Source organism: Haemaphysalis longicornis, unplaced genomic scaffold (assembly GCF_048455015.1).
Source record: "Haemaphysalis longicornis isolate Haplotype H1 unplaced genomic scaffold, Haemaphysalis longicornis Haplotype H1 scaffold_2, whole genome shotgun sequence".
In the NCBI taxonomy this organism is placed as follows: Eukaryota; Metazoa; Arthropoda; class Arachnida; order Ixodida; family Ixodidae; genus Haemaphysalis; species Haemaphysalis longicornis.
The window spans coordinates 58,654,529-58,677,760 of NW_027526295.1; the positions used below are offsets into that span (position 1 = coordinate 58,654,529).

Consider the following 23,232-nt stretch of genomic DNA (forward strand, 5'->3'; position numbering starts at 1 on the left):
ATAACTACAGCCGTACAGTTGAGCCTTGTTATAACCATTAAAGTTAAAAACCGGTCGTGTTAGTAAAAGATCAAGAAATAACCAGCGAAAAAAAAAGGAAACAAGTTCATGTTTTCAGCGCAGTCGTCCTCTCTCTGTCCTTGTTCACATCTTCGCGCTGGTTATCGTTTGTTTAACGAACGCGGATGCAGCAACTTATCAGCTATAACGAACTAAATGCGAACTTTGGTTGGCCACACTTCCCAGCAGTGGCACTTATTTGCTCTGTAACAATAAAGAATCCCTTGGAGCCGCTCGCAATATTGGGTGTTAAGGAAGAAATATTAAGTTCGCATGAGGCTGAGAAGCTGCTTGAAAAAACTCCGGACGTCTACAACTGCAGAAGTAAAGAAACCTTTTTGTGGCTGAAGACTGTGGAAGACCACATCCTTTTACAATTAAAAATGAATGCGAGTCAGTTTTGCGAACGAAATGTCTTCTTTTCCATTGTCACGGTCTCATTTTCTGGGCAATTTTAACTTGAAATTCCACAAAGAAGGGGGCGAGGATTACCTGGTGAATAGTGGGTTAGAAACCTAGAACAACGCGATTTTGTATCAAGACTTTTTGCAGGAATCCGATACCGATTGGTTAGAGCTGATTTTTGCCTCTACTCGCCTCTTCGAGGGAACGAACCAATTTACTGCCCCGATACTACTTCGGCATTCGACTGTACGTAAAACGGCGGGAGCTATTCCTGGATCCTGGTTGGACGATGTCGAAATTTTAAAAGTATGTATACGCATTTACGAGTGTGTCAATGATACTTTTGTTTAGGGAACAACTTTAGTTATATTTGCAAAAGGCATAACTTCGAAACGTAATTCTCTTGTTCATTTTTCAAAGAGTTGTCAACAACAGTTTGTTTTGATTCTCTGAAACAATACGCTTTGCCTCTGACGCTATCCTTGCGCCCGCATTGGGAATATCGCAGGAACTGTCGTACCGCGCTTCTACCATGTTGTCGGCTGCAAAATGCGTAGAACACACCTCCCACGACCACTTAGGGAGAAGAAGTGCCATACCGTTCACTACCAATGGACCAGGCGATGCTTACGCAGTGGCTGAACGCCTTTCGCATCACCGAAGCCGCTCAACTTCCAGGCGTGTTGCCCTCACCTTTAAAGGGGCTACGCAGACAAAACTCGTTCTATTCAGTCGAAAGATTGTTTCACTAGAATCATACTGATGCCTCTTTCAATGTAAACTTCGTTCAAATAAGCTGTATAGATAGGAAAAATCGAATGACCATGCGACTCACTAGCTTCATTTCCTGCACTATGACATACTATGCACAACAGTGTAATCGGCTCAGGCAGGCAAAAGCAATCGCAAGTTAGGCAGTAATTAGTAGCTTGCACAACGAGCTATTTTAGCTTAATTGTAATGAATATTCATTTTGTAGCATCGAGTAAATGGAGCTTTCATAGCTCCCCGTTACCACAATAGTATAACCGGTTTCACTTTATAGCAATGGGAATGGAGGGGTGAAGAAGGAAAGTTGCGAAAGCACGCGTAAACATAGAATTTGTAGTGCGTACACGAGTTGGTACTGCGCGCACTATCCTTGTTATAGCAGCAATGCAGTACGGTGGCTTGGGATTGTCTCACACAACACTGGCAGATCGGCGTAAGCGACATTGTCTTACACGACCCAGTTTTTCGAGGGTGCCTATGTTCCACGAAACAAGTACTTGCAACCCCAACAAAAACAAGCCAGGTTCAAATACGGCCGGAAACAAAGCGAGGGCGGGCAGCAGTCTTACAAAGTACGGGGGCGCCATCTAGGAGGACTGACGGTAAAGAAGACATTCCGGAGTCCGCTGCCGACTAGCCGGCGTACTAACGTTCGCTTGAAGTCCGGTCCGTGTTGCTTCATCGAAGACGTTAGCACGCACAAGATTTGGCGGCAGAATCAAGTTTTAAACTAAATTCATTTAAAACAGTGAATAATGCATCGTTTGCTGCCGCACAACCTCTGGGGGCACTATAAAGACCAAATGCTTCGAATAAAACGAACTTATATGGCCCCTTTAAAGGAGCCATGAAGACAAAATACAAGTTGGTTTTATTCGAAAGATTTCGTGATTTATAGCGTCCCCAGCGCTTGCGCGGCAGCAAATGATGCCGTATTCACTGAAAAATTAATCAATTTAGGTAAAAAGTTTGATTCTCCCGCGAAATCGTGTGTTTTGGTGACGTCTACAATGAAGTCACAACGGCGCGTATACAAACTTTCACTGCGCCATTCGGCTCTCCAGCCTTGCTTGCCGTGAAACCTCCCAGGTGGCGCTAGCATACTCAGCACTCCGCCGTTGGTTCGTTTTTTACCGTATTTACAGCTAGCTTGCTTTTGTTGCGGTAGAAAGTAATCGGTTCGTGCAACATGGGGCATGCGTGACAAACAGAATCCGGTAAGGCGTCGCTTCGTCGGACTGCTGTGCATCTAAAACAAGCATAGTGCGACCAGTACCAACAGCAGTGGGCATTGGTAATTCTGTGCTTTGGTGTATTTTCGTAACTTTTCCTGTTTACCGCACCATTCATACTGCTGTAAAATGGATATGCATTGCATTTAGGCGCAAATAGCTCGTTCGGCGAAGCTCTGCCTAAATTGCGTTTGCTTTTGCCGGCTTCAGGCAATCGCACAGCTGGGATCATATGACATAATAGGTTCTGTTGCGGAAAAGTGAGCTGTTGGGTCGCATGAGCATTTCCTTTTTACATACAAAGCATCTCATTCTCGCGGCTGTGTCCTTCCCTCCCTCGTTATCATTGTCCGCCGTCCGCACTCTGCTGCGCATGCGCGTCTCTTTAGCCCCGTCAGTGTTTGGGCTCACGTCAGCGCAGTCCACTATAAAACAAAATGTTTAGGCGGCGCCCGGTTTCGATCCCACGGCTCTCTGGCTGCAACGGGAGGTACGTGGCGCCCTTCCAAGTGTACTACAGGCTGAGACGGGAGCATGTGCTACGAACGCGCCGTATGTCCTTCACTCATTCAAACTACGTCAAGAAGCTACTGATACAACGGAGGCACGCGAAGCTGAACGTCAACGGAAACGACGAACTGACAATATAGGGAACTTCATTCGACAGAATGGCTGCTTCGCATACTACTTAGGGTTCCCCTACGGGAACATGGTGGAATTTGTTCCTAATTATTCGGCTTACTTGAGCGAAGTGTGCGTCAAAAGTAGTGTAAGTATTGTTCTATTGAGGCAATCTCTCGAATGAATCAACCTTGTGTTTAGTCTTCATAGCTCCTTTAACGTTCGCCTGACTCGGCTGGCTCTACGCCCGCCACACAGTCGGCTGATTCAGCGCTGTGTCTACGACCCGTAGCCAGCCGTCCTACGTTTCCTAAAACCACCTCAACAGCAAAGACGTTTTCTTAGACTTTCAAAGCCTCGCTCTAAACGTTACTCGTCCGGGCATTGTACCTGCAGTGTGATATCTACCATTCCTATTGCTTTAGACCATTTGCCCAAACAACAGACTAGACTGCCAGAAAAAATGCCAATCATAATATATTGACCATTTTCCTTACGTTAGGAGGACTTCTTTGCTTAATAGCTAAGAACTGCTCCCTCGCAATGAACAGGCTATTTATGTATTGGGTTGAACCTATCCGAGCAGTTTAAATGACCATTTCTTAAATAGCACATCTGACGTAAGCTTCTCCGTATCACCCACAAGTAGCTTATCACCAGCGACGGTGTTTCTTAAAACAGCAAAGGCGATTGCAAATCTGCGGTAGTGCGGCAGACCTCTTTTCTAATTCATCTTGCGCACAACAGTACTTCACCTACCTTGTTTTTGCGCTAGTCCACAAAGCTATCGGTTGCATTGAACTCCTTATTACCAATATTCACTTCTGTTACTCTTGTTGTGCCTTTATTGACCTTCTACAAGCGTGCCAGTGTGCAGCTGAACACGCACATTCAACTTGCAACTTTAGTAAAGTTAGGCCTGGAAAACGGCTATTGTACGGATTGCAAATGCACTGGCGTGGAGTTATTCTGACATCACGGGATTTTCGAAGCCTAATGCATCTTAAAAAAATGCAGTCATATTCCCAAAAAAACATTTTCAGAGGTATGTTTTGACATCGTGATGGCCTAAATCTGATCATCCGTGCGTGGCCTCACGATCCGCACACTCTGCACAGACAGGCCAATCCGGAGTTGTGCGGATAAATGCAACCGGCCTTATAATTTGGCAACGAGGATACAATTAGAGGAATAGCACCTTCAAATTGATTCTCCTGCCAATACCTTTGCGTACAGGCACCCAGAGGTTTTGAAACATTGGCGTACGAGCCTATTTTAATCTGCAGGAGTATTCTCCCCATGTTGAAAAACCTGTTCCGTACACAATTATTTCGCCCAATGCTCTGCCGACCTTGCAGACCGCTGGAATGTACTAGCTGGCATAGGCGTTCTTCTTAAAAGGGCCTTGTATCTGCGACTTTCGTTGCAAATGTCGCCGAAAGATGACAGTCGACTGGCGCCCCTGCCATGTAAAGGCCTCCCTTCACTTTCCCACTCACCGCTCATGCTGTTCCTCTCTAGTCTCGCTCCTCTCAAGATAACACGCTAGAGGTTTGCTCACGTCAATTTAACTTTACCACGTTCTACTGCTCCAATTAGGGTGCCTCGATATTAGGGCTGCCGTACGGCGGAGACGCGCGTGAATTGGGGCACCCTACTACAACATTTATAGAACCAGGATGCCCTACTACACGACCGTTCCAATAGGAATGTGGATCCCAGCTAGTGGAGCCTTTCGTTACTATTGTTGTTTAATTTCTTAAATACCGCCAGGAGGTAGCGCTGGCAACACCAGGTCACAGTTTTTCTCCGTTGATGTAGTATTTTGTTTGCTGTTGCTAAAAGCAAACATCCATGAATTTTTTTAATAAAGCACACTGCAAATATCACTAATGGGTTAATTTTCTGCCTTACATTTCCATAACATATTTATTTATTTATTTATTTATACACATACCTACATCGCCCTCAAAGGCATTACTTACGGGGGAGGGGAAAGCAAATAGGAATACAAATACAAATACAGTTGTCAAACTGAGAGATTACGATGTTTTTGACATTGATTTGTAATAAAAACGTGCGACTACAGATGTAACGTAAAGATACCGCATATTAAAATAAAATTTAAAAAAAGTAAAACTTGTCAACAATGTTAACAAGTTTGAACACTAACACCTGACTTCGACGTTTAGATTTGGCAGTGAGTATATAAGACTATTGGTGAGATTTTATTTCATTTTGGCCGGGTCGCTGAATTCAGTCACAGACAGATAGACAGACAGACAGACAGACCGAAATTTCCGCATTTTAGTAGCCCAAGAAATACTATCGCCTCTAAAATAATTTTATACGTACCATCGTGATACATTGGAATAAGAATAACAGAGCGCGTGGCTTTCAGCACATGCCGCGCATCCTGGCGACGATCCGCGTACGTAGAGTAAGAACACGTTACGAGAGTTCGTGTCCATCCATGGTATGGAAAGACCATTTATCTATGTGTGTGCATGTTGGTTTGTCTTCTCGCTGAGCTCGGCGCAGGCTCACAGGAGTATTATCGAACTTCGCTGTGCTGAATGAAAACCCCGCACTCAGATATAGTTTCTATTTTTTATTTCCTTCTGAGCGCCCAACAAACGATGGAGAGACCGCGTTCTTTGCATAGCAAGGTTGGTCAAGAACACCCGCAAGATATTTGTATTGCGCATACCGCCCCGTCGCTAGTATGCGAGTCATGTACTGAAAACCACGTGCTCTGCTTTTCGTATTTCAATGTATCACCATGGTACCTGTAGTCTCAGGCAGCGTTGCTGCTCATTTGTGTTTACTGACTTATACGGTAACTCGATACTAAAATTATGCGTGAGAAACAGTGCCAGAAAGGTAACGCCAGAAAAGTTTGTTGAAACTGATTTCATTAAATCAGCCTGGTTCATTGTAATATACCTGACAGATATATCTCTCGCAATGTTTGAAACGAGTGCATAAAATGTTTACGAGCATTTTGACTGGGCGGATGACATCGGATAAAATCGTCGCCAGCGCTGCACTTTAAAACACAGTGGGTACAAAACACTACTCAGGCAGACCTAAAGCCACACATCAGACAACTTCGTAAAACGTGGCAAACTGACTGGAGCGAACAGACAGACAGCAAACAAGATGTAATAAAACTGCACTTAGGACAATACACCACTCTCTCACACAACAGACGCATTGAGGTTCCCTTAGTTGGGTTACGGATAGGCCACACGCATGTAACACACCGCCACCCGCTCACTGAATCCCCAAGACACCTGTGTAGCAGGTGTGGCGAGGAGTTTTCTGTAGTACACATCCTCGCTCAATGAAAAGCACTGGACAATAAATGACGCAATTATTTCAGACAACGTTACAGACAGCATATTCTAATACATACGTCATAGTTTATAGAAGACGATGCTATGTTTTCTGTTATGCGAATCTTTGGGTTTCTGTCGGAGATTCACTTTCTACACCTCATTTCATACCACCTACATATACCTGGTCGTATACACCAGTCGCCCTATTTACCTTTTAGGCACTCTTGCTCTACAATCCAGCCATATTGTATTTTATCGCCTCTAACCATCCTTTAATTCCATTCCGTGTTAGTGAATCAGTAACTTATATTTGGTGCTTGTTGCACTTTGATGGGTCGCGCCAGAAACAGACCCTTTTAATTGAACAAAGGAAAGCCGCAAAGCTTGCTCATAAGCTTCGCAGCCGAAGGGAAATTCACCTTGGTCCGGGAATTTTTGAAGTGCGAGGTGTCTAAGGAAGCTGTAGAGGTTTCTTCTGTGGCTGTAAGCTGTATTTGACATGTATGTCATGGTTTCCTTCGCCGTATACCCGGTGAAGCAACTTTTACTTGTGAAGTAACTCGGCACGCGACCGTCTGGAACGGCCTGCAGGACGTTTGTGAAAACAGTCACGAATTTATTACGCTTATAGCTCGGTCTAGCGACTCCATCCTATACAGGTGAAGTGCCCACAGCATGTCAAAAAGATGTGATGTTATGTAAATAACACTTCTTGCAAAAATTGTATTAACAGTATGCGCAACGCGGGAAGCATAGTGACATTTTGAATTGCTACGGAAATTTTCTGGTGGCAAGACCTGATGCAACCTGTTTTAAAGTTAACGCTTTCAAGCTGAAGCTATGGTGTCATACCAAAAGGGTAAAAAGCATACCAGAAAAAGTAGAGCACAAGAAGTGTATTCTGCCCCTTGTGTCACGTCGTTTTGCACCTAACGTATAAATCCACTCGATCTAGCTAGGCTTTTCTTTCTTCTGAATCTGTCGTATCTTCGCCCAACAGTACAACGTCTTGAATTCAGCCGATTTTTCAAAGGTTCCCTGCAAAACTGCTCTAAACGTTTGCACGCCTTTTTTGTACCTGCAAGCAATTCGAAAGCTGCAGTTATCGCCAGCAAAACGCAGCACAGCTTCATTTGGCCGCCTCTTCATACCGCCTGTCATTTCTGCTGGGCTTCTGCGGCGACTTTCTTAAAATGGTTATCGAATGCGTCGGTTGTTACAACTGAAAAGAGACCGGCCAGTAATCGCCAAGTGGCTCGAGGGACGTCGCAATATTGACCACAAGAAGAATCACAGAAAAATCGTTTAGTGGGGATGTACTAGTTAGCCATGTTTGTCGAACATTAGGCCTGTTAGACGCACAAAATATGAACGCTCGCTGGGGGTTAGGTTGTTGGACAATAGTAATTATTACCAAAGGAAACTGTAAACAAGATTAGGTGATGGTACCAGAAATCCAGATCAAACTACATACAATGAGCTAAGTGACAACGGGTAACTAATAAGCAATGAGGAATTGCAACAAAGCAATATACGGAACGGTTCAGCCTTCTAACAAACACAGAAGAATCAAATCCGGGGAATTGAAAAATTCACAGTACGCGTTCACGGTCGGAACGGAGTTGTCCCACACGTCCGAGAAGCAGAGCCGTGGTGTTGCGGTGTTGCAAGGTCTAGCTGCTCTCGTGGCCGTGGTGGTCGAGTACGCTCCCAGCTCCCGTTGCAGAGTGGCAAAAGCAACGCAGCTGTCTTGGGGCGTCGCAGTCTTTCACCGACGCACGGTGAGATGACTTGCTTTTGGAGGAGAAGATCTGAATGCTGTGGTTGTGGGGGACCTCTTGTGGCATGGCACGGGTCCGGTTGCCCGACCACCATACCTCCCGGTCACGCTCCACACTCTTACTCTCACTGTCATTGTTCTACGGATCGCTTCCTCCGCTGGCGGCTTTCGCCGGCAGCTTTTAATCGGCCGGCTCGTGTGTGTGTGTGGGGTTGGGAGGGAGGGGGTGGGGGGGTGAATGACCCCACAAGACGCTGATGACGATGGTTCTCTCGGGTTTCTCTCGAGCGTGTCTGGTTTGTCGTCTTTTTCGTTTTCACTTTATTACAATGGCCGAGAAAACATGGGCACCGCAAGGCGCAAAAAAAACAGCCAACTGGTCAAAGGCTCGGTATTTCTTTTTTTATTTCTTGGTTATCCTAGTGGCGTAGAACAGCGATTCTTAGCTTAAATGTTTTGTGACCCATTATCTAAGTACTGGGAGTGCTGTCGAAGTTGTGGTGGAGCAGCAAAGAAGTATAGCACCTGACGGCTGACACACATTCGTTTGTCGTAGAGACAAGTTGCACATCACCATGTCCTAATTAACTTATCCGGTTATGAGTCCAGGTAAAGGAAGGTAGAATTTTGGACTTCGTTGCTACACATTTGGACAATCCCAATGTTTCAATCGTTTTTCCATGGCTTCCGTAAATTGTTCCTAACATACACATCTGAATTCTATTGTAATATCTTGGTACATTCAAATACTAACGAAGCGAATGGCTGTTATTACATGCTGCGCGTCCAGGCGACAAGCCACGCATGCGCCGAAGGAATGAGTCACGAGAGGTTGTGTCCACATTGTACGTGGAACCAACATTAGTGGACGGGTCACGATTTTCATTTGGGTCACCATCGTGTTGGGTGCCCGTTTACGGTTTTGTTGGCAAGCGCCGCAAAGGGTTACCACATCGCACACCACCCGACCGCATCAATGTGTCTGATAGGGTACTGTATCATCTCAGTGTCAGCGTGGCTTACACCCGAAGCTTCAAGTTAAAAATAGGGTAGGGGGATTGAAACTGTGCCACACGTACGCTGTGCGGGAGACTAGAGAGTAATTTTTGCGTACATGCCCGCTATTTCTCGCTGCGCGAGCAACAGCGGCTAGCTATCTGTGGCGTGTACCACGTGGAGCAAGGCTTCGGTTGTGTCAGTTTCTTGAACCCTTGGTCAGAACCACTACCCTTTATCGGCAAAACATTTCCTGAGTTATTTTGCGGGATGGTGAACTAAAGAAGGATTTGTAGTTCTTGAACTGTGCGGGCGACTACACATAAATACGCGTTTGCGTCGTCATGTACTCTTTTTTTTCTCCTTTTTGTTGTTTGGCGTTCTGTGCTTCCCCGGCCCCAGTTGCTCAGCTTCTTCACTCACCGTTACAGGGTTTTGTTTCTTGCATGCCATTGCGCGTCCTTTTCTTATATAATAATTGTTTGCTCCGAAAATGTTATCTTTCCAATTTCTCACATCCACCTTACTGCATTATATAACCATCCCCATCTGGCGTAGCAAGCACTGCCGCTTGTGGAGCTGAGCACTCTAGTCAACATAAAGAGCTCTCTCTCTCTCTCTCTCTCTCTCTCTCTCTCTCTCTCTCTCTCTCTCTCTCTCTCTCTCTCTCTCTCTCTCTCTCTCTCTCTCCCTCTCTCTCTCTCTCTCTGCACTCATTAATTTTTATTTCGCGTTGAGGTGCCCACACAAATATTCCAGGAATTCCAGTCTGAAGCTAAGTGACGCGCTAAGCTCTTTAGTGCAGATGACACATAAATCAGCGGAAGATATTGTCAAGAAGGTGTATTTACCAAAGACACCGCAGTCATCTTCACAGAGGCGGGTTGATGGCGCAAACCCAGTCAAGCGGAAACTCGGACTTCGTCTGCCTTCTCTTCTTTCCGTTGGTCATCGACCAGCGTCTTTCCACCGGAGATAAACCCAGATATGGAAAGATTGGCCACATGGATATACGGCTATGCTTCGTGTAAGTTTCTCGGGAAGCTGGCCAAAGTCTGTGACCCAACTCCGCGCCGCATTAGCACCGTCCCGGTGCCTTTTATGAAGGAGGACCATTAGTAGGTAGATCCCGTCGGTGGTACGGCTTGAGGTGGCTCACATAAACGAGCTGAGGTGCTGAGTGCCCAGGCGATGTCAGAGGCAACAGGGGGACAATTTTGTAAGTGACGGGGGTGACGGCACGCTCGACGCGGGAGGGGCCAGTGAAGGGGGCCATGAGCTTCCAGACCAACCAACAAGGCGAGAAGTTCACAAAAGAACGAAGGTGCCAAGAGGAACGTGTGCAGGGCGGCGGCGCTCTGCATATCGAGACTTCTCAGATGTAAGTGGTCCCAAGAGTCGTTCTCGGGCAACCTGGAGCGCCAGTTCAACGTGGGCGATGACGTCACGAACATAAGCAATGGTCCGCTCTAATGAAGTCGGTAGCGTGATGTTCAACGGTACAATAGGCTCACGGCCAAAGAGATGGAAGAAAGGAGAATATCCAGCAATGTCGTAGCGGGAGGAATTATGTGCAAATGTACCATAAGGTAGTGTAGCGCCCCAATCCCGATGGTCTCTGGAGACGCACACTGCAAGCATTCCTGTGACCGTTTTGTTGAGCCGCTCAGTAAGGCCATTTGTTTGAGGATGTATGGAGTCGTCAGTTTGTGCTTTGTTTTACAAGAGAGAAGAAGGTCCGTGACAACCTGTAAGAAAAAGTAGCCGCCGCGGGCTGTGAGCAAATGGCTGGGAGCACTGTGAGGCATGATGACGTCTTCCAGGAGGAAATCGCCGACATTTGTAGCATAACTCTTGGGGAGCGCACGGGGATAGCGTAGCGGGTAGCATAATCTGTGGCTACCGCAATCCCACAATTTCCGCAGAAGGACAACGGAAAGCGGCCTAAAAGGTCTAATGCAACACAATAAAACGGTTTGGTTGGGATGTCAAAATGTTGCACCTGGCCGGCGGGATGTAATGCGGGTGTTTTTCGACATTGGCAAGGATCGCATGCCGCGACATAGCATGGCGCAGTCCGGTAGATCCCTGGCCAATAAAATCGCCGGCCGACGCGGTCTTAATTGCGAGCGGCGCCAAGGTGGCCAGCCATTGGCATGTCGTGAAGCTGGCGGAGGACATCCCGGCAAAGTTGCTCGGGTACCGCCAGAAGCAGGTCAGGTCCATCAGCCCGGATGTTTCGGCGGTCTAGGATACCATCCCGCAGCACGAACGTGCTATACAATGGTCCCCTGGCTCTGAGTAGAGACGGTCGATAACAGGCCGAAACGTCGGATCATGGCGCTGGTAGTCGCCGATGTCTTCGAAGTCAGACAACGAAAAGACCCAGTGCTTCATCGTCGTTGGCGTGTCCCCTTGAGCTCTGCTTCAGCTTCCACTTCTTGGCGTAACATTACCCCCCTCGTCGAAAGCGACCTTTCCGGTCGAGGTCATCGTACGTGTGAGGGTGCAACGTTGATAAGATGAGACGGGAACATACAGTGACGTCCTTGCCGCCACAGATGATGGCAAGCTTGATGAACAGTGGCCCCGGATTAGCTGTTTCCGCCGGCCTAATGCTGGATAGTCCGAAGCCCCTGGAGACAAGCCGGAAAACGGGCCAGGCGAATTGCATCGTCGTCTTGTCAGGTAGCGGCTGGACACATCTCCTCTGGTCTCGGCGGGTCACTGGCTGGCGACACGGGGCTGGGGAATGGGTGCATCCATGGCTCACCGGGCTGGGGCTGCCGACGCGATCCAAAAGTTTCGACGTTGTCTCTTCAGAAGCCGAAACGGAGGGAAGCTGGGAAGCAGCACGGGAATGATGACCGCACCTCACCCCATGTTACCAGGCGACAAGGTAAAGATGAGACGAATATTGCACGATGGAACAACGATGTATTTACACGAACGAACTTTGTACAATGCGGCCATGACAGCTCGAGCTGAGTGCGTGCCACCCAGTGATTCATTATCGTTGCCGTGTGTCGCGTTCAGCTATGTTTCAGCGTCTACTTCTGCTTGGCGTAACAATATGAACAAATGTTAGTAGTACGAAAGCGTACTATGCGATGCCTTGCTCGGTCATTAATCTGCTCGCAACGACCTTTAGCTGCCAAAGCGCACGTGTGCCGAGGCGTCGAGCTGCGTCCGCCCGGAACATCGCCGCTGCGGTACTACGTGACCAGGCGAGAGATTGCTTGCTCAGGCGCTTGGTCGATCAGGGTCGCCACGGATCGCCCGCCGTCTGGGGAGTCTGAGCGGACACTTCGGAGCAAGCAACACGGTCAACCCAATCATTCAGTACCATAATTTCATAAAATACCGTTTGCAAAATATTTGCAAATCTGAGACAGACAGACATTTTGCGTCTTGATGTGTAGGTTTGCATGAACGCGAGCCGTAGGATTAACTCTTGTTCATCAAGATAGCTCTGTTCTGGCGAATCCGCCTTTCTGGCAGCAACTTCCACATGTGCTATCATCACAGTTAACACGCAGACGCCGTGCCGCGGCGTCAATGTGCAGTGAACTGGGGAAAGCACGGAGTCGCGATGAAGGTGTTGGAGTTATAGCTCGTTTTTCTTCACAGAGGGCTTTGCGGGGAAAGCGGTTATTTTCTTATGACACGCTTCCTTACTGTTTGCCATAATGCCCTCTCTGCAATCCGCCCCCATCCGGTACACATGACCATTACACACGTACGCACAAGTTCTCCGGAAAGTGTTTGTTTTTTGTAAATGTGCGACCGCGGTGACCGGGACTTAGATAGGAATTTCCTTGGAATAACGCTAAACATCCAGGTAGAATCAAATATTCATCAGCCTAAAACTGTCATGTTTATTAAGATTTTTGTTGTAATGGCCTCCAAAGTTTTGCAGCCTTGCATATACTTTCGGGGATAAAATAATAGGCTAGACCATCTCACTTGCGAATAACGAGAAAAGCTTTCCTTCTTATCTATAAAAAACAGTTAGCTAGAAATCTTTCCACGTTCATGCAATCATTATTTTACCAAGACCTTAAATGTGGATTCCGCATATTTTTTTTCCTTCTGTGTTTACGTTTATTGCACCAAATTATTGCACCAAAAAGATAAAAAAATGGTAGTTTTGAAACACCTGTGTGATATTTCCTCGTCACAATTATCGACTGATCTCCCTTGAAGCCCGGCGTAACTTGCAAAATTACCCTTCAGTACATTTCGGTTTTTAAATTTGTTTTCGTGAAGAGAAAGTGAGGTGGAAAATCTAAAATTTTCAAGCAGTCGACATTCTTGCTTCGCTTTTCACGCATCGGTGCTCTAGGGAAATTTTAGTCTGATGCCTCGCGGGCAAATCACGATGAGTGGAGTTAGAGGATTCCGTCCCTAATTGTCTTTCTTTTCGAAGGCTGGTTAAACTTGTCGTCACATTTTGCATAAAACTGCACTGAAGTAAACCAGCACACACCTCATATTTTTCTACTTTTCACGGCGTGTAGAACACGTACGGACGAGAGTTTTAGCAATCTTAACAGCGGAAATTTGGGAAAACCGCATAAAGGCGTAATTCAACCCACGCTTTGAAATGCGGCACACTACAGCCATCAGCAATGTTCAGGAGAGAGTAGCTATCCCCACGGCTGGTGAATGCATTCGTAACTCGAACACCAAACTAATAAACAGAGTCTCGAAATCTTTCCCATTCGACCACCGCTTTCGCTGAAAGATGTTCTCTGTCCATAATAATTCGGACAACTGGGTTGCACTGGACGTTCACGGAACTAAACTCCTGCCGATCACACTAAACCGACCCCTGTGACAAAAACGACAAAAAGGTCCTGGTTACATATTCTTTTAGCAGTTTAACCCATGTGCGCTACGTATCATAGCAGCCCCATTGGAAAAATCTCTTTCCATGATTTTACATCTGATGTCTACTATTCTGTACATTCTGTGTATTAACAACGTGTGTGGCGTGTATACAGGCAGTCTCTATGGCGTTCAGTATCTGGACTTCCTCTTTCGATTGAAGTTTCGTTGAAGCGCGACAACATTTTTGAGCGAAAGTTGGCAAAAAAGGCAAAGCCTCAACAACGATCAACATGGCGAAAGACACTCTGAGAGCATCGAAAAGGGTGAACGGTTCTCCTTAAAAACGACGTCGACCTGCCGTTAATCGGCGTCGTAAAATTGCTTAGCTGATTTGTTTCGTCCTCTCTGACTATTAAATCTTTAAAAAGTAAAAATAACAACGGACCCCTCCTGGACGTCGTCCCAGTCCTTCGATTTCCTTTAGGCACTCCAAAAACGCATTTTTTCGTGTGTTTATGGTGAACTTGAGCCTTTTCCTGGCGAATGCACCTCTCTTCCGTGATTCTTTTGTACATTTATGTGGTGTCTCGTTTACGTTCATGCGGGTTTATTTCAAGCGCAAAGAAATCAGTACATCAGGTCCCTAAAGCATGTGCTCCCTTTCTATCGGTTTTCTGTTGTGCGTGTCGGGAAGTACGGGAGACAGAGAACATTGTTTTGAGACGCTGAGGACAAGGCCTTTTCTACTTTTGATTGATTGTAGGGTTTAACGCGCCGACGCAACGCAGGCGATGAGAGGCGCTGTAGTGGAGGGCTCCGGATTAATTTTGACCACCTGGGGATCTTTAACGGGCGCCGAAATCTCGTACACACGAGCGTTTTTGCTTTTCGCCTCCATCAGAAAAGCGGCCGCCGCGGCCGGGAATCGAACCCGCGACCTCGTGCTCAGCAGCGCAACGCCTTAGCTACTGAGCCACCGCGGCGGGTGCTTTTCTATTTTATTCGTAATTTTAATTTGTGCTTGTATTATTGGTTCCAGCTGGTGTAAATTTAGGCCACGGCTCTACAGCGCATTTGCAGATGGAATCAAACAGTGCTTTATTCTTGCATTGCTATGTGGCCATTGCATTGCGCTGTTGAGCACGACGTCGCGGGTTCGATTTCCGGCCGTGGCGGCTGCTTTTCTGATAGGGCGAAAAGAAAAACTCCCGTGTGTCCGAGATTCCAGCCACGTTAAAGATTTACAGGTAGTCAAAATTAATACGGAGAGCTTCATTACGGCGCCCCTCTTCGCTTGCGTTACGTCGGCGCGTTAAACCCGACAATCAATGAAGCTTTATCCTTGCATTGACCAAATACACTAAACTATTGCTAACGAACTGTGTTGCCTTACGCAACAATTTCAGTCTCAATGTGCATGTGGGCGTACTGGAGAGCTTAAATTACCACTGACTACTCAACTAAACATACAAAAGAAGGTAGAAGAGCTGAGGCCTCATAAAAGACATCATGTTTTAAAACAGGCATACTTGAAGCACTGGACAGAAAAAAACAAAGAATTGGGGAAGCCAAGTCGCTATAACAATAAATAAAATAAGGAATGAAAAACTCATGTTTTCGGTGTTCAAAAAACATCGAAGGAAAATGAAGCATGAACGCAAATTTGCCTCTATGAATAGCGTAAATTGTCATGAATACAAATATAGCTTTTGAACCGCATTAATTACTTTTAAAAAAGAAAAATGCCAAAAACATTAAAACATGCCTCACTTCCCTACACGCTGTCGCAGAGTAGGATGTGTGACATCCCAAATGGCTAATCGCCGGATTCGTGGATCTCGTCTAGGCGTTTTTGGGATACACCAACGCAGGCAGCGACTTGTAACTGTGAAATAAAAGTATCAGGACAAATTTACTTTGCACGTGATTTTAAGGGCAAATAAAGCTCAAGTAACAAAACTTTCTGTACTTTTTGGCTGCACAAAAATTATTATAAAGAACTAAAATAGAAGGAAAGCTGCTTGCCTGTTAAGAGCATCACAGAACGTTCCAAAACATGCGAGCCTGTGCACGCGTGAGAATGCTACAGCAATAATTTTTTTCAGGCTATGCGAAATACCGTACGCCCTGTTTTTGTTGGCAAAGTTTTCGTCACCTGGAAGATATACGTCTCACCTGTAATGTGCTCCTGGTAATTGCTACGACGTGTTTGCTGAAGGAGGCTTTAACTACAGCCACCGCGTGCTTATATGCTTCCCGTGAGCCATTTTGTTGATACCTCCGGTTATGTCTACTTCCTGGGTTACCGCGTTTCACAGCTACCGCTGATGTTGACTGCGGAGAGTCCATCGCAGTAGACATTAGACCCATCCCTGACGGCACGAAGGTCTTGAGTGGTGCAAATGTGGTCTTTTATTGCCACCGTTATCATTCTTTGCCATTCAGTTTTTTTTCTTCATACAATGACTGCAAGCTTCTACAATTGCCCTTCTTAGCGCCACGCTTTCTTGATTCGTGTAACCTTGCTTTGCCACTTCTCAAATTAGTATGCTCAAATTACTCCTGTAGGCCGCAAGGGGTGCGACTATGTTATTCGATTTCCATCGTCATAGTTATTTCCTTCTGGTGTCGTTTCTTTTTTCTGTTAAATGACTAAATAGCTTCGTCAGCCCAGAATTAAAGCTATTAGTGTATACGTAATTTGCTATTTAAGGAATTACTATGCCCAGATTACTCCTCCAAAACAAATCACATGTCTCCCCCACACATTTATATGGGGAATTACACAACGCGACAGGTCCACATCGAATATCTACACCCGATGACCAGCCTAGGTGTATTGCTATGCGCGTTCGGCTGCCACTCCGAATCCCACATCAAATCCCCCCCTTCCAATTTTCCTTAAAATTATCGTCTTTGTGAATACGGCGATTCTTGGAACCGTGATAGGGGTACGCGTACGGTAGATTTTCAGGCATTCGCGCGTTTGTGTTTCCCATTTGAGCAGCTGCTCTATCATCTCAGCCGCCTTTTCGCGTTTTGGTCAAAGGGAAACACGGAGTGCGTCCAACTTAATGGACATAAGAGCTATGGAGCGTGTACTCTAGATGTTTTACGATATGGTACTTGTTGGGATCTGCAGCTTAGAAAATAGGGGTTCCATTTCACAACTTCTATAAGGAATTCCCACGTAAATTGAGCAATGGTCAATATCATTGCTATCATACAAGCATTGCTATCATACAAATGGCGGAAGAAGGGCCCTTCTATCTTGTTGCGGAAAATTATGCAGAATTTGCAGACTTTTTGAATATGAAAACAGTAATTTTCAATCTGCATCGAAACTTCTGACTGATGTGGCTTGCATATCTCAATCTCATCATCCCTCCTTACGGTACAAATAACCAACTTGTCTGTAGAGGTATCCGTAGGGGTGCTGTCAAGCCCTCAGAGCCCATTATTTTATGTTGCATATCATAGGCATTGTAACACAATTGCTTTTGCTATGTAACCGTATCTTAGGCATTGCAACATAATAGCTTTCCAATTTTGTAAGCTGGAGGGCTTTCTATAACAGGCGCCTAAAGTCAGTAGTAAGTTATATCAACGTTAACAGTCTACGCTAAGAGTCCCCAAGCAGAGTGTGTGCTAGCTTAGCTTGAAGGTTTCATCAATACTGAAATAAAAGCTACTTATATTGCCTGCATTCCAATTGGTGGAAAACAGCATGGCGCCTGCTGCGAAACCCAAAATTGCCAACAATTCCACTGCTTGCCCTAAGACCGTCAGTACCGCGGGTGGCAGTGTTTTCACCCCTTTGTGTATTTATTGACCGTTTCTTTCTTTGTATTGAACACAGGTAATGGAGGACGTGCGTTCAACGAACGGCAGCGCTCAACTAGAAAAAAGCAGCTCATGGCCAGTGAGCAACGAGACCTTCAATGGCACAGCGCCTGAACCCGTGGTCGTGGTGTTCGTGCCTCCTGACGAAGACGTGCTAGCCGAAGGAAACGCCTCGTTTTCGTCTTCGACATTTTTGCCAACATGGAACGCGTCCACAACAGCATCTACCGCATCGGTGGCCGAGATACAGTGCCTAAAAGGCGCCAGCAAGACCATCGGTGAGAAGTTTGCTCTTAAAATTTTTTCTGGTACTCCAGAAGTGAGATATGGTAGAAATTAAAGTTATCAATTTTTGGATAACATGGCACAAGCTTCATGCACCTGAAAGTAATATCGTCGTTCTACAAAATTGAAATATGTTGTTAGTTCTCATTCGGCGAATTACGGAGGCGTATCCCGCACCTGTGACTTCGAATAAAATTCATGAGCCACTCTTCCAGAGGTACTAAACCACAGGAAGGTGTAGGTATGTTCCCCTGTAATATTTCAACATCTGCTGCACAGAGAAAACACGGGTTGTTTTGCTTGAAATGGTGACTTAGATCTATGAATGAGTCCATGAGAGGGTAGCTGAATAGTCTAAAGAAACGACATGACTTCACCTGGCTGTTCTGAAAAATGCACGGTTTGATCGATCCTGCGAACTCGCGATCGACCGTGCCACACAAGCAGTATATTTTCTGCACACAGAGAGTTGGATGTGACTGTTGCGTGCCGCTCATTGTTGTGCGAGCCGTGTTTTATGGCGAAAATAAAACGAAGGGTGTAAAGACGGATTTTGTGGCAGATAAGTGGATTCCACGGAAGAAGCAGGTGGTAAGACTTCACATAGAAACTAGAAGTTACGAACTATATAGGCCATATAGGCTAACGTGATCCGTCTTAGCTGCACACATTTTACGTATGCAACGCAATTTTCAGCGGCTTGATATTTTTATACACAACACCTGTTTACAAGGCGAACAAAGGACTACGTTCTTGACTGTGATTACGTCGGTACGACGAGATCCTCAGGAAAAGCCGGATGCGAGTCCTTTCTCCGACCGTGCAGTCCGCATCTTCCAACAACAGCATTAGTGCGATGAAAGCACTTTACGTCATCTCTTCTTGCAAGTGCCAAGAGATATAAACTCGCGCCGTCGCAGAGGCTGCAAGTTTAGAAAACGCTGGGCGCGTTGGCAGCCCCATACCCCATTATATTCAAATGCATGCGAAGTCGTTGTCTTCTAATGCGCCGAGTGTCATATTGCTCGAAGTTCGCATTCCCCTATTATGTTTCTTACTTCCAATTATCTTGATTGAAATCGTAGTAGCTTACAGTGAGCTCTGGCGCTCTATAAAGACTATCAATGATATCAAAATATAGCAAAACAACAGACAAAACAAATGTTATGCGCAAGTGGTTCACAGGTTTGCCTATTTGCAGCTCATGTGATTAAGCGAGATGTTACACCCTCCTCGGGCAAGCTTTTAATTAGGTACAAACAAGACATAAACCAGCACAGCATCGTCGTTTGTTAGAAGAGTTGAAATTTAGCCGCGTGCCTTATGCCTGATGCGCTGAACTTGTGCAAGAGAAAAAAAATTATGGATGGCCTTGGGCACGTGCTTTTTGACGCTGTTGCCTGGACCACAGAACAGGTAAACACTTAGAAAATCATTGGCTAGAGAGAAATTTTTTCTTCTAAAGTAACAGCATCTATATACTCCATGTTTGTTACGTTTCTCCGTCACACAGACACAAAGCTGGAGTCGGTGCTGAGCTGCCTCCCGGCCTGGGACGGCCTTTCCTGCTGGCCTCGGACGCCCGCGGCCCACACCGTCTCGATCCCTTGCTTTTCAACGCTCAACGGAGTCAACTACGACAGCACACGTTAGTATCGGCGCCACTCATGCGTTGCGTTGCGCTGAGATAAGCTAAAAATGGGATTTCGGCAAAGTGACGCTAGGTCACTCTGTGTGTTCTTCATGAAAATGATTGCCTCGAATGAGATCTGCGAAGCTTTGCTTAAACAAATGTGGTATATATATCTTCACCACGTGTAAGGGTGAGCCAACTAATACTGCAGAGCACTTTGAATAAGGTTCAGCTGAAATGTCAGGCGCAGACCACGTAAGCAAACTCGAAGCCTTCAAGTGATTCATTGATGGTTAGGCGAGTTGAGCAAAATTATATCGCCCTTAAAATGGGGGGACATGCGGACAAAATAAGGCAGCAACTCTTTAGTGCCATAAATGAAAAGGTTGACATCCCGCCCAGCGAGAGTGATGCCCAGTGCAGCTGTTGTAAACCCCTACACATGCTGATGGAAGAGCCTAAGATATGCTCCTCGTCTTCTTGGCAGGCTTGTAGCTTGCGCCCGGCTTTGATGGGGGAACTGCATAGTCGTGACGCATGCGCTCGGTGTTCTGGCCGAGAACTGCTGGGTCCTGGCTGGCCTGACGCATGGGATAGCCATCGAATCACGTGCACACCCTTTTTCGACAGCAACTGAAAACCGCATCAGTATAGGAACACATTGTGGGGCGGCAAGGCAGGTGGTCCTATGGCTTACAGGAGCCGTGTCATCCACAATACGGTTTTCATGCTTGTTTTGTGAATTTTTGAAATGAATAACCAGCTTTATGCTAAATGCCTTATTAGCCTGTGTCATGCGTTCGGGGTCTTAGGAGAGAACAGCTTGGGGCTGCCTGTTTTTTGTTTTGTTTTTTATGACACGGAATTTCCCTACCGACGGCAGGCTAGTAGCTAGGCTGTGAAAAAGTTACCTGCGTTCCGGAAAAATTAACAAGATGAAATTGCGCAGACACACTTAAAGGGGTCCTGAAATACCTTCCGCCGATGCATTAATGTACATGTAACCAAATCAAGCAATGTATTAGCAATCTCCTCCCGCAAGATTTTTGTTAAAGCGATGAGTATTAGCTGAGAAATCGTAAATAAAAAACCACGCATGTTCGTCGCTCCGCGTTTCCTCCTCCTTTCGACTTCTCTCTGCTATTGACGGCGCGCGAGCCTTGCCTCCCATGATGCTACGCTCTTCAGCGGTGACGTACTTTCGCTATTGCGCTGCTCATACTGCCGTCTGCTACGGGCAAGCTTTGTTGACCCCATTGAATCCCGTACTCCGCTCAAGGCTGAAAAAGCGAACGAAAAATCTGGCCGCTTGTGTACCGCGGCCTGGCCTTGCCCTTTCGCGGTGTACGTTGCTGGGCGGTGAACTCGCAGCCGCACAGGGAGGATCGTGCGCTCGTTCTTATTGATGCACCGCGCACTGTTTATCCAAAAAGCGCCGTACCAGATGTGGCCCCGCTGGTGCCGGGTCTTATTTTGCAGCGGTGGTAATTCCTGCCGGTGGCATGTGAAAAAGACATTTTAAAACGATACAGAACCCGTGCACAAAACGCTTCAATCATGTGACCAGTTCAGCTCGGGGCGACGCGTGGTGGAGAGGGGCAACGTTGGCAAAACATGCTCCGCCGCGGCTCTGACCTTTCTAGTAGAGTGTACTCTCTATTCCTAGCGCAGGAGCGAGCGCCATTTATTTGACAATCTCAAACATCGGTTGCCTTGGCAACAAGACACAAACCACTCTAGAAGTCCGTTACGGTTCCGTGATCCCGGTTCAGCTTGGGGCCCCACGTCGCGACATGTGGGCACTCCAGGCGTACCACTCACTGCTATTGGGAAGTGCGAGATGCGTTTGGCATTACAGGAGGCGATGGTGTGTGTGTTGTGTACGTCTTTGTTTCGCGATGAAATGCGACGTTGTGCTTCTGCGGGTTCATAGTGCTTACCATGGTCGGGATTATCTTTCTCGGGCGACGTATGACTCAACCTCGCATGGGGTATGTGCAGTGTGCGTGGCTAAAAGCAATCTCGCCTCGTGCTCCATAGTTAAGTGACTAGCTGCTCGTCCCCGCAAACCGTGCGCGAGGGGAGTGCCGAATTTACGACGGGAAGGTGGAGGAAACCCATCGTCTGTCAATGGCGGTTCAGACTTGCAACGCATGTTGTCTCGTTGTGTTCGTTGGAAACGCATCTCTGGATTGTTTTGAAGTTGAATAAAATGTGTGCGCCAAACCAGGGCATTCGGATCAGGGCGTTCTCTGCGATTGCACAAAGAAGTGCCACGAGGCTTCAACGCTTTTTATATGGAACGTACTCAGGTAAGGGAATATCCATGTCGTGTTATGGACGTGTTGCATTCAATACAAGCGGTTAAGCGTTTGTTTACACTTGTTTCGTTTGTCATAAAATGTCCAAGCACTCCGGCACTACGCTAGGGAATCAGCCGGCGAGCCGACGCTGAGCAGACGACTCATCTCTTTGCCAGAAGTGCGTGAAAAAGTCGCCCAATAGTAGGATGTCTAGCTCATGACGAACATCTGGGGATCGATGACGTAGACATGTGAAGATGCCGACGTCCAAAAACACGAAGGGAAGGGTGAGAAACATTTCTTCATTCGGGGTCCCACCGCCATTCTCTTCAATTCCAGTCGGAAGAAATGTCCCTGCCGGCTGCTTCTAAGCGCCCTTACCGAGGCATCCGGGGGCGCTCGGGAAAGAAGGGGACGCCTGTTTTGGTTATGCGGCGTAAGGTCGGGTCCTGAGCTGAAGCGGGATCTCGAACCGTATCTGAATTCGAGAGCGGCTTGTGCTGTTGTGCCAAGGCAACCGATGTGTGATATTGCCGAAGTAGCGGCGCTCTGGCGTGCGGTAAAGCGTAATCAAAGCTTGCTAAATGCAGAAGCGGGATGCGTGAGACATGATGCCGGCGCTGCTCGCTTGCCCACTGAAGCGGTAGACGTGCCAGCAGCTGTTTAGGTTGGCCGCTGGAACTGGCGACGTCACCGACCATGGTTTTGCGCAGGAATCCCGGCGCACCGTGTCAGGCCAAGCATGGAAATTGCAGTGCACAGCCAGAAGTGGCGAAGACCGCAGATGCCGAGCGGAACGCGTTCCGCTCTCCGCTAGCAGACGACGCTCGCTTTCCTAGCGCAACTCGCAAACGCAGCGCCGCGGTGGCGAGAGTCGCGGCCGGCCGCCTTCTCTCCACGGCCGCGCGGGGAGATACCGAACTGAAACTAAAGCGTGGCAAACTGTTCGCATGGCGACGCAGTGAAACATCCCCCCCGCGAGGGGCACGATCAAATGCAGAGCATTTCCGGAGGCGCACGACGTTAAGTAGTTTGCGTTACGTTAATGTTTTTGCACTTGTGGCAACTGCTGACGAGAGAGCGCTCGTCAGCAGTAAAATTTGCAGCCTCGGCGCATGTTGAGTCCGAG

General features: G+C 47.0%; 1 protein-coding gene across 1 annotated transcript in view; it reads left to right on the forward strand.

Moving 5' to 3' along the window:
* The window catches only part of LOC144168919 (diuretic hormone receptor-like), a 219,946-nt gene that overhangs the window by 92,643 nt on the left and 104,071 nt on the right, over positions 1–23,232 (forward strand). The window contains exons 2-3 of the mRNA XM_077697915.1: positions 17,899–18,160; positions 19,681–19,815. Of these exons, the coding sequence (XP_077554041.1) occupies positions 17,902–18,160; positions 19,681–19,815 (394 nt within the window). The 5' untranslated portion in view covers positions 17,899–17,901. The remainder of the gene's footprint in view (positions 1–17,898; positions 18,161–19,680; positions 19,816–23,232) is intronic.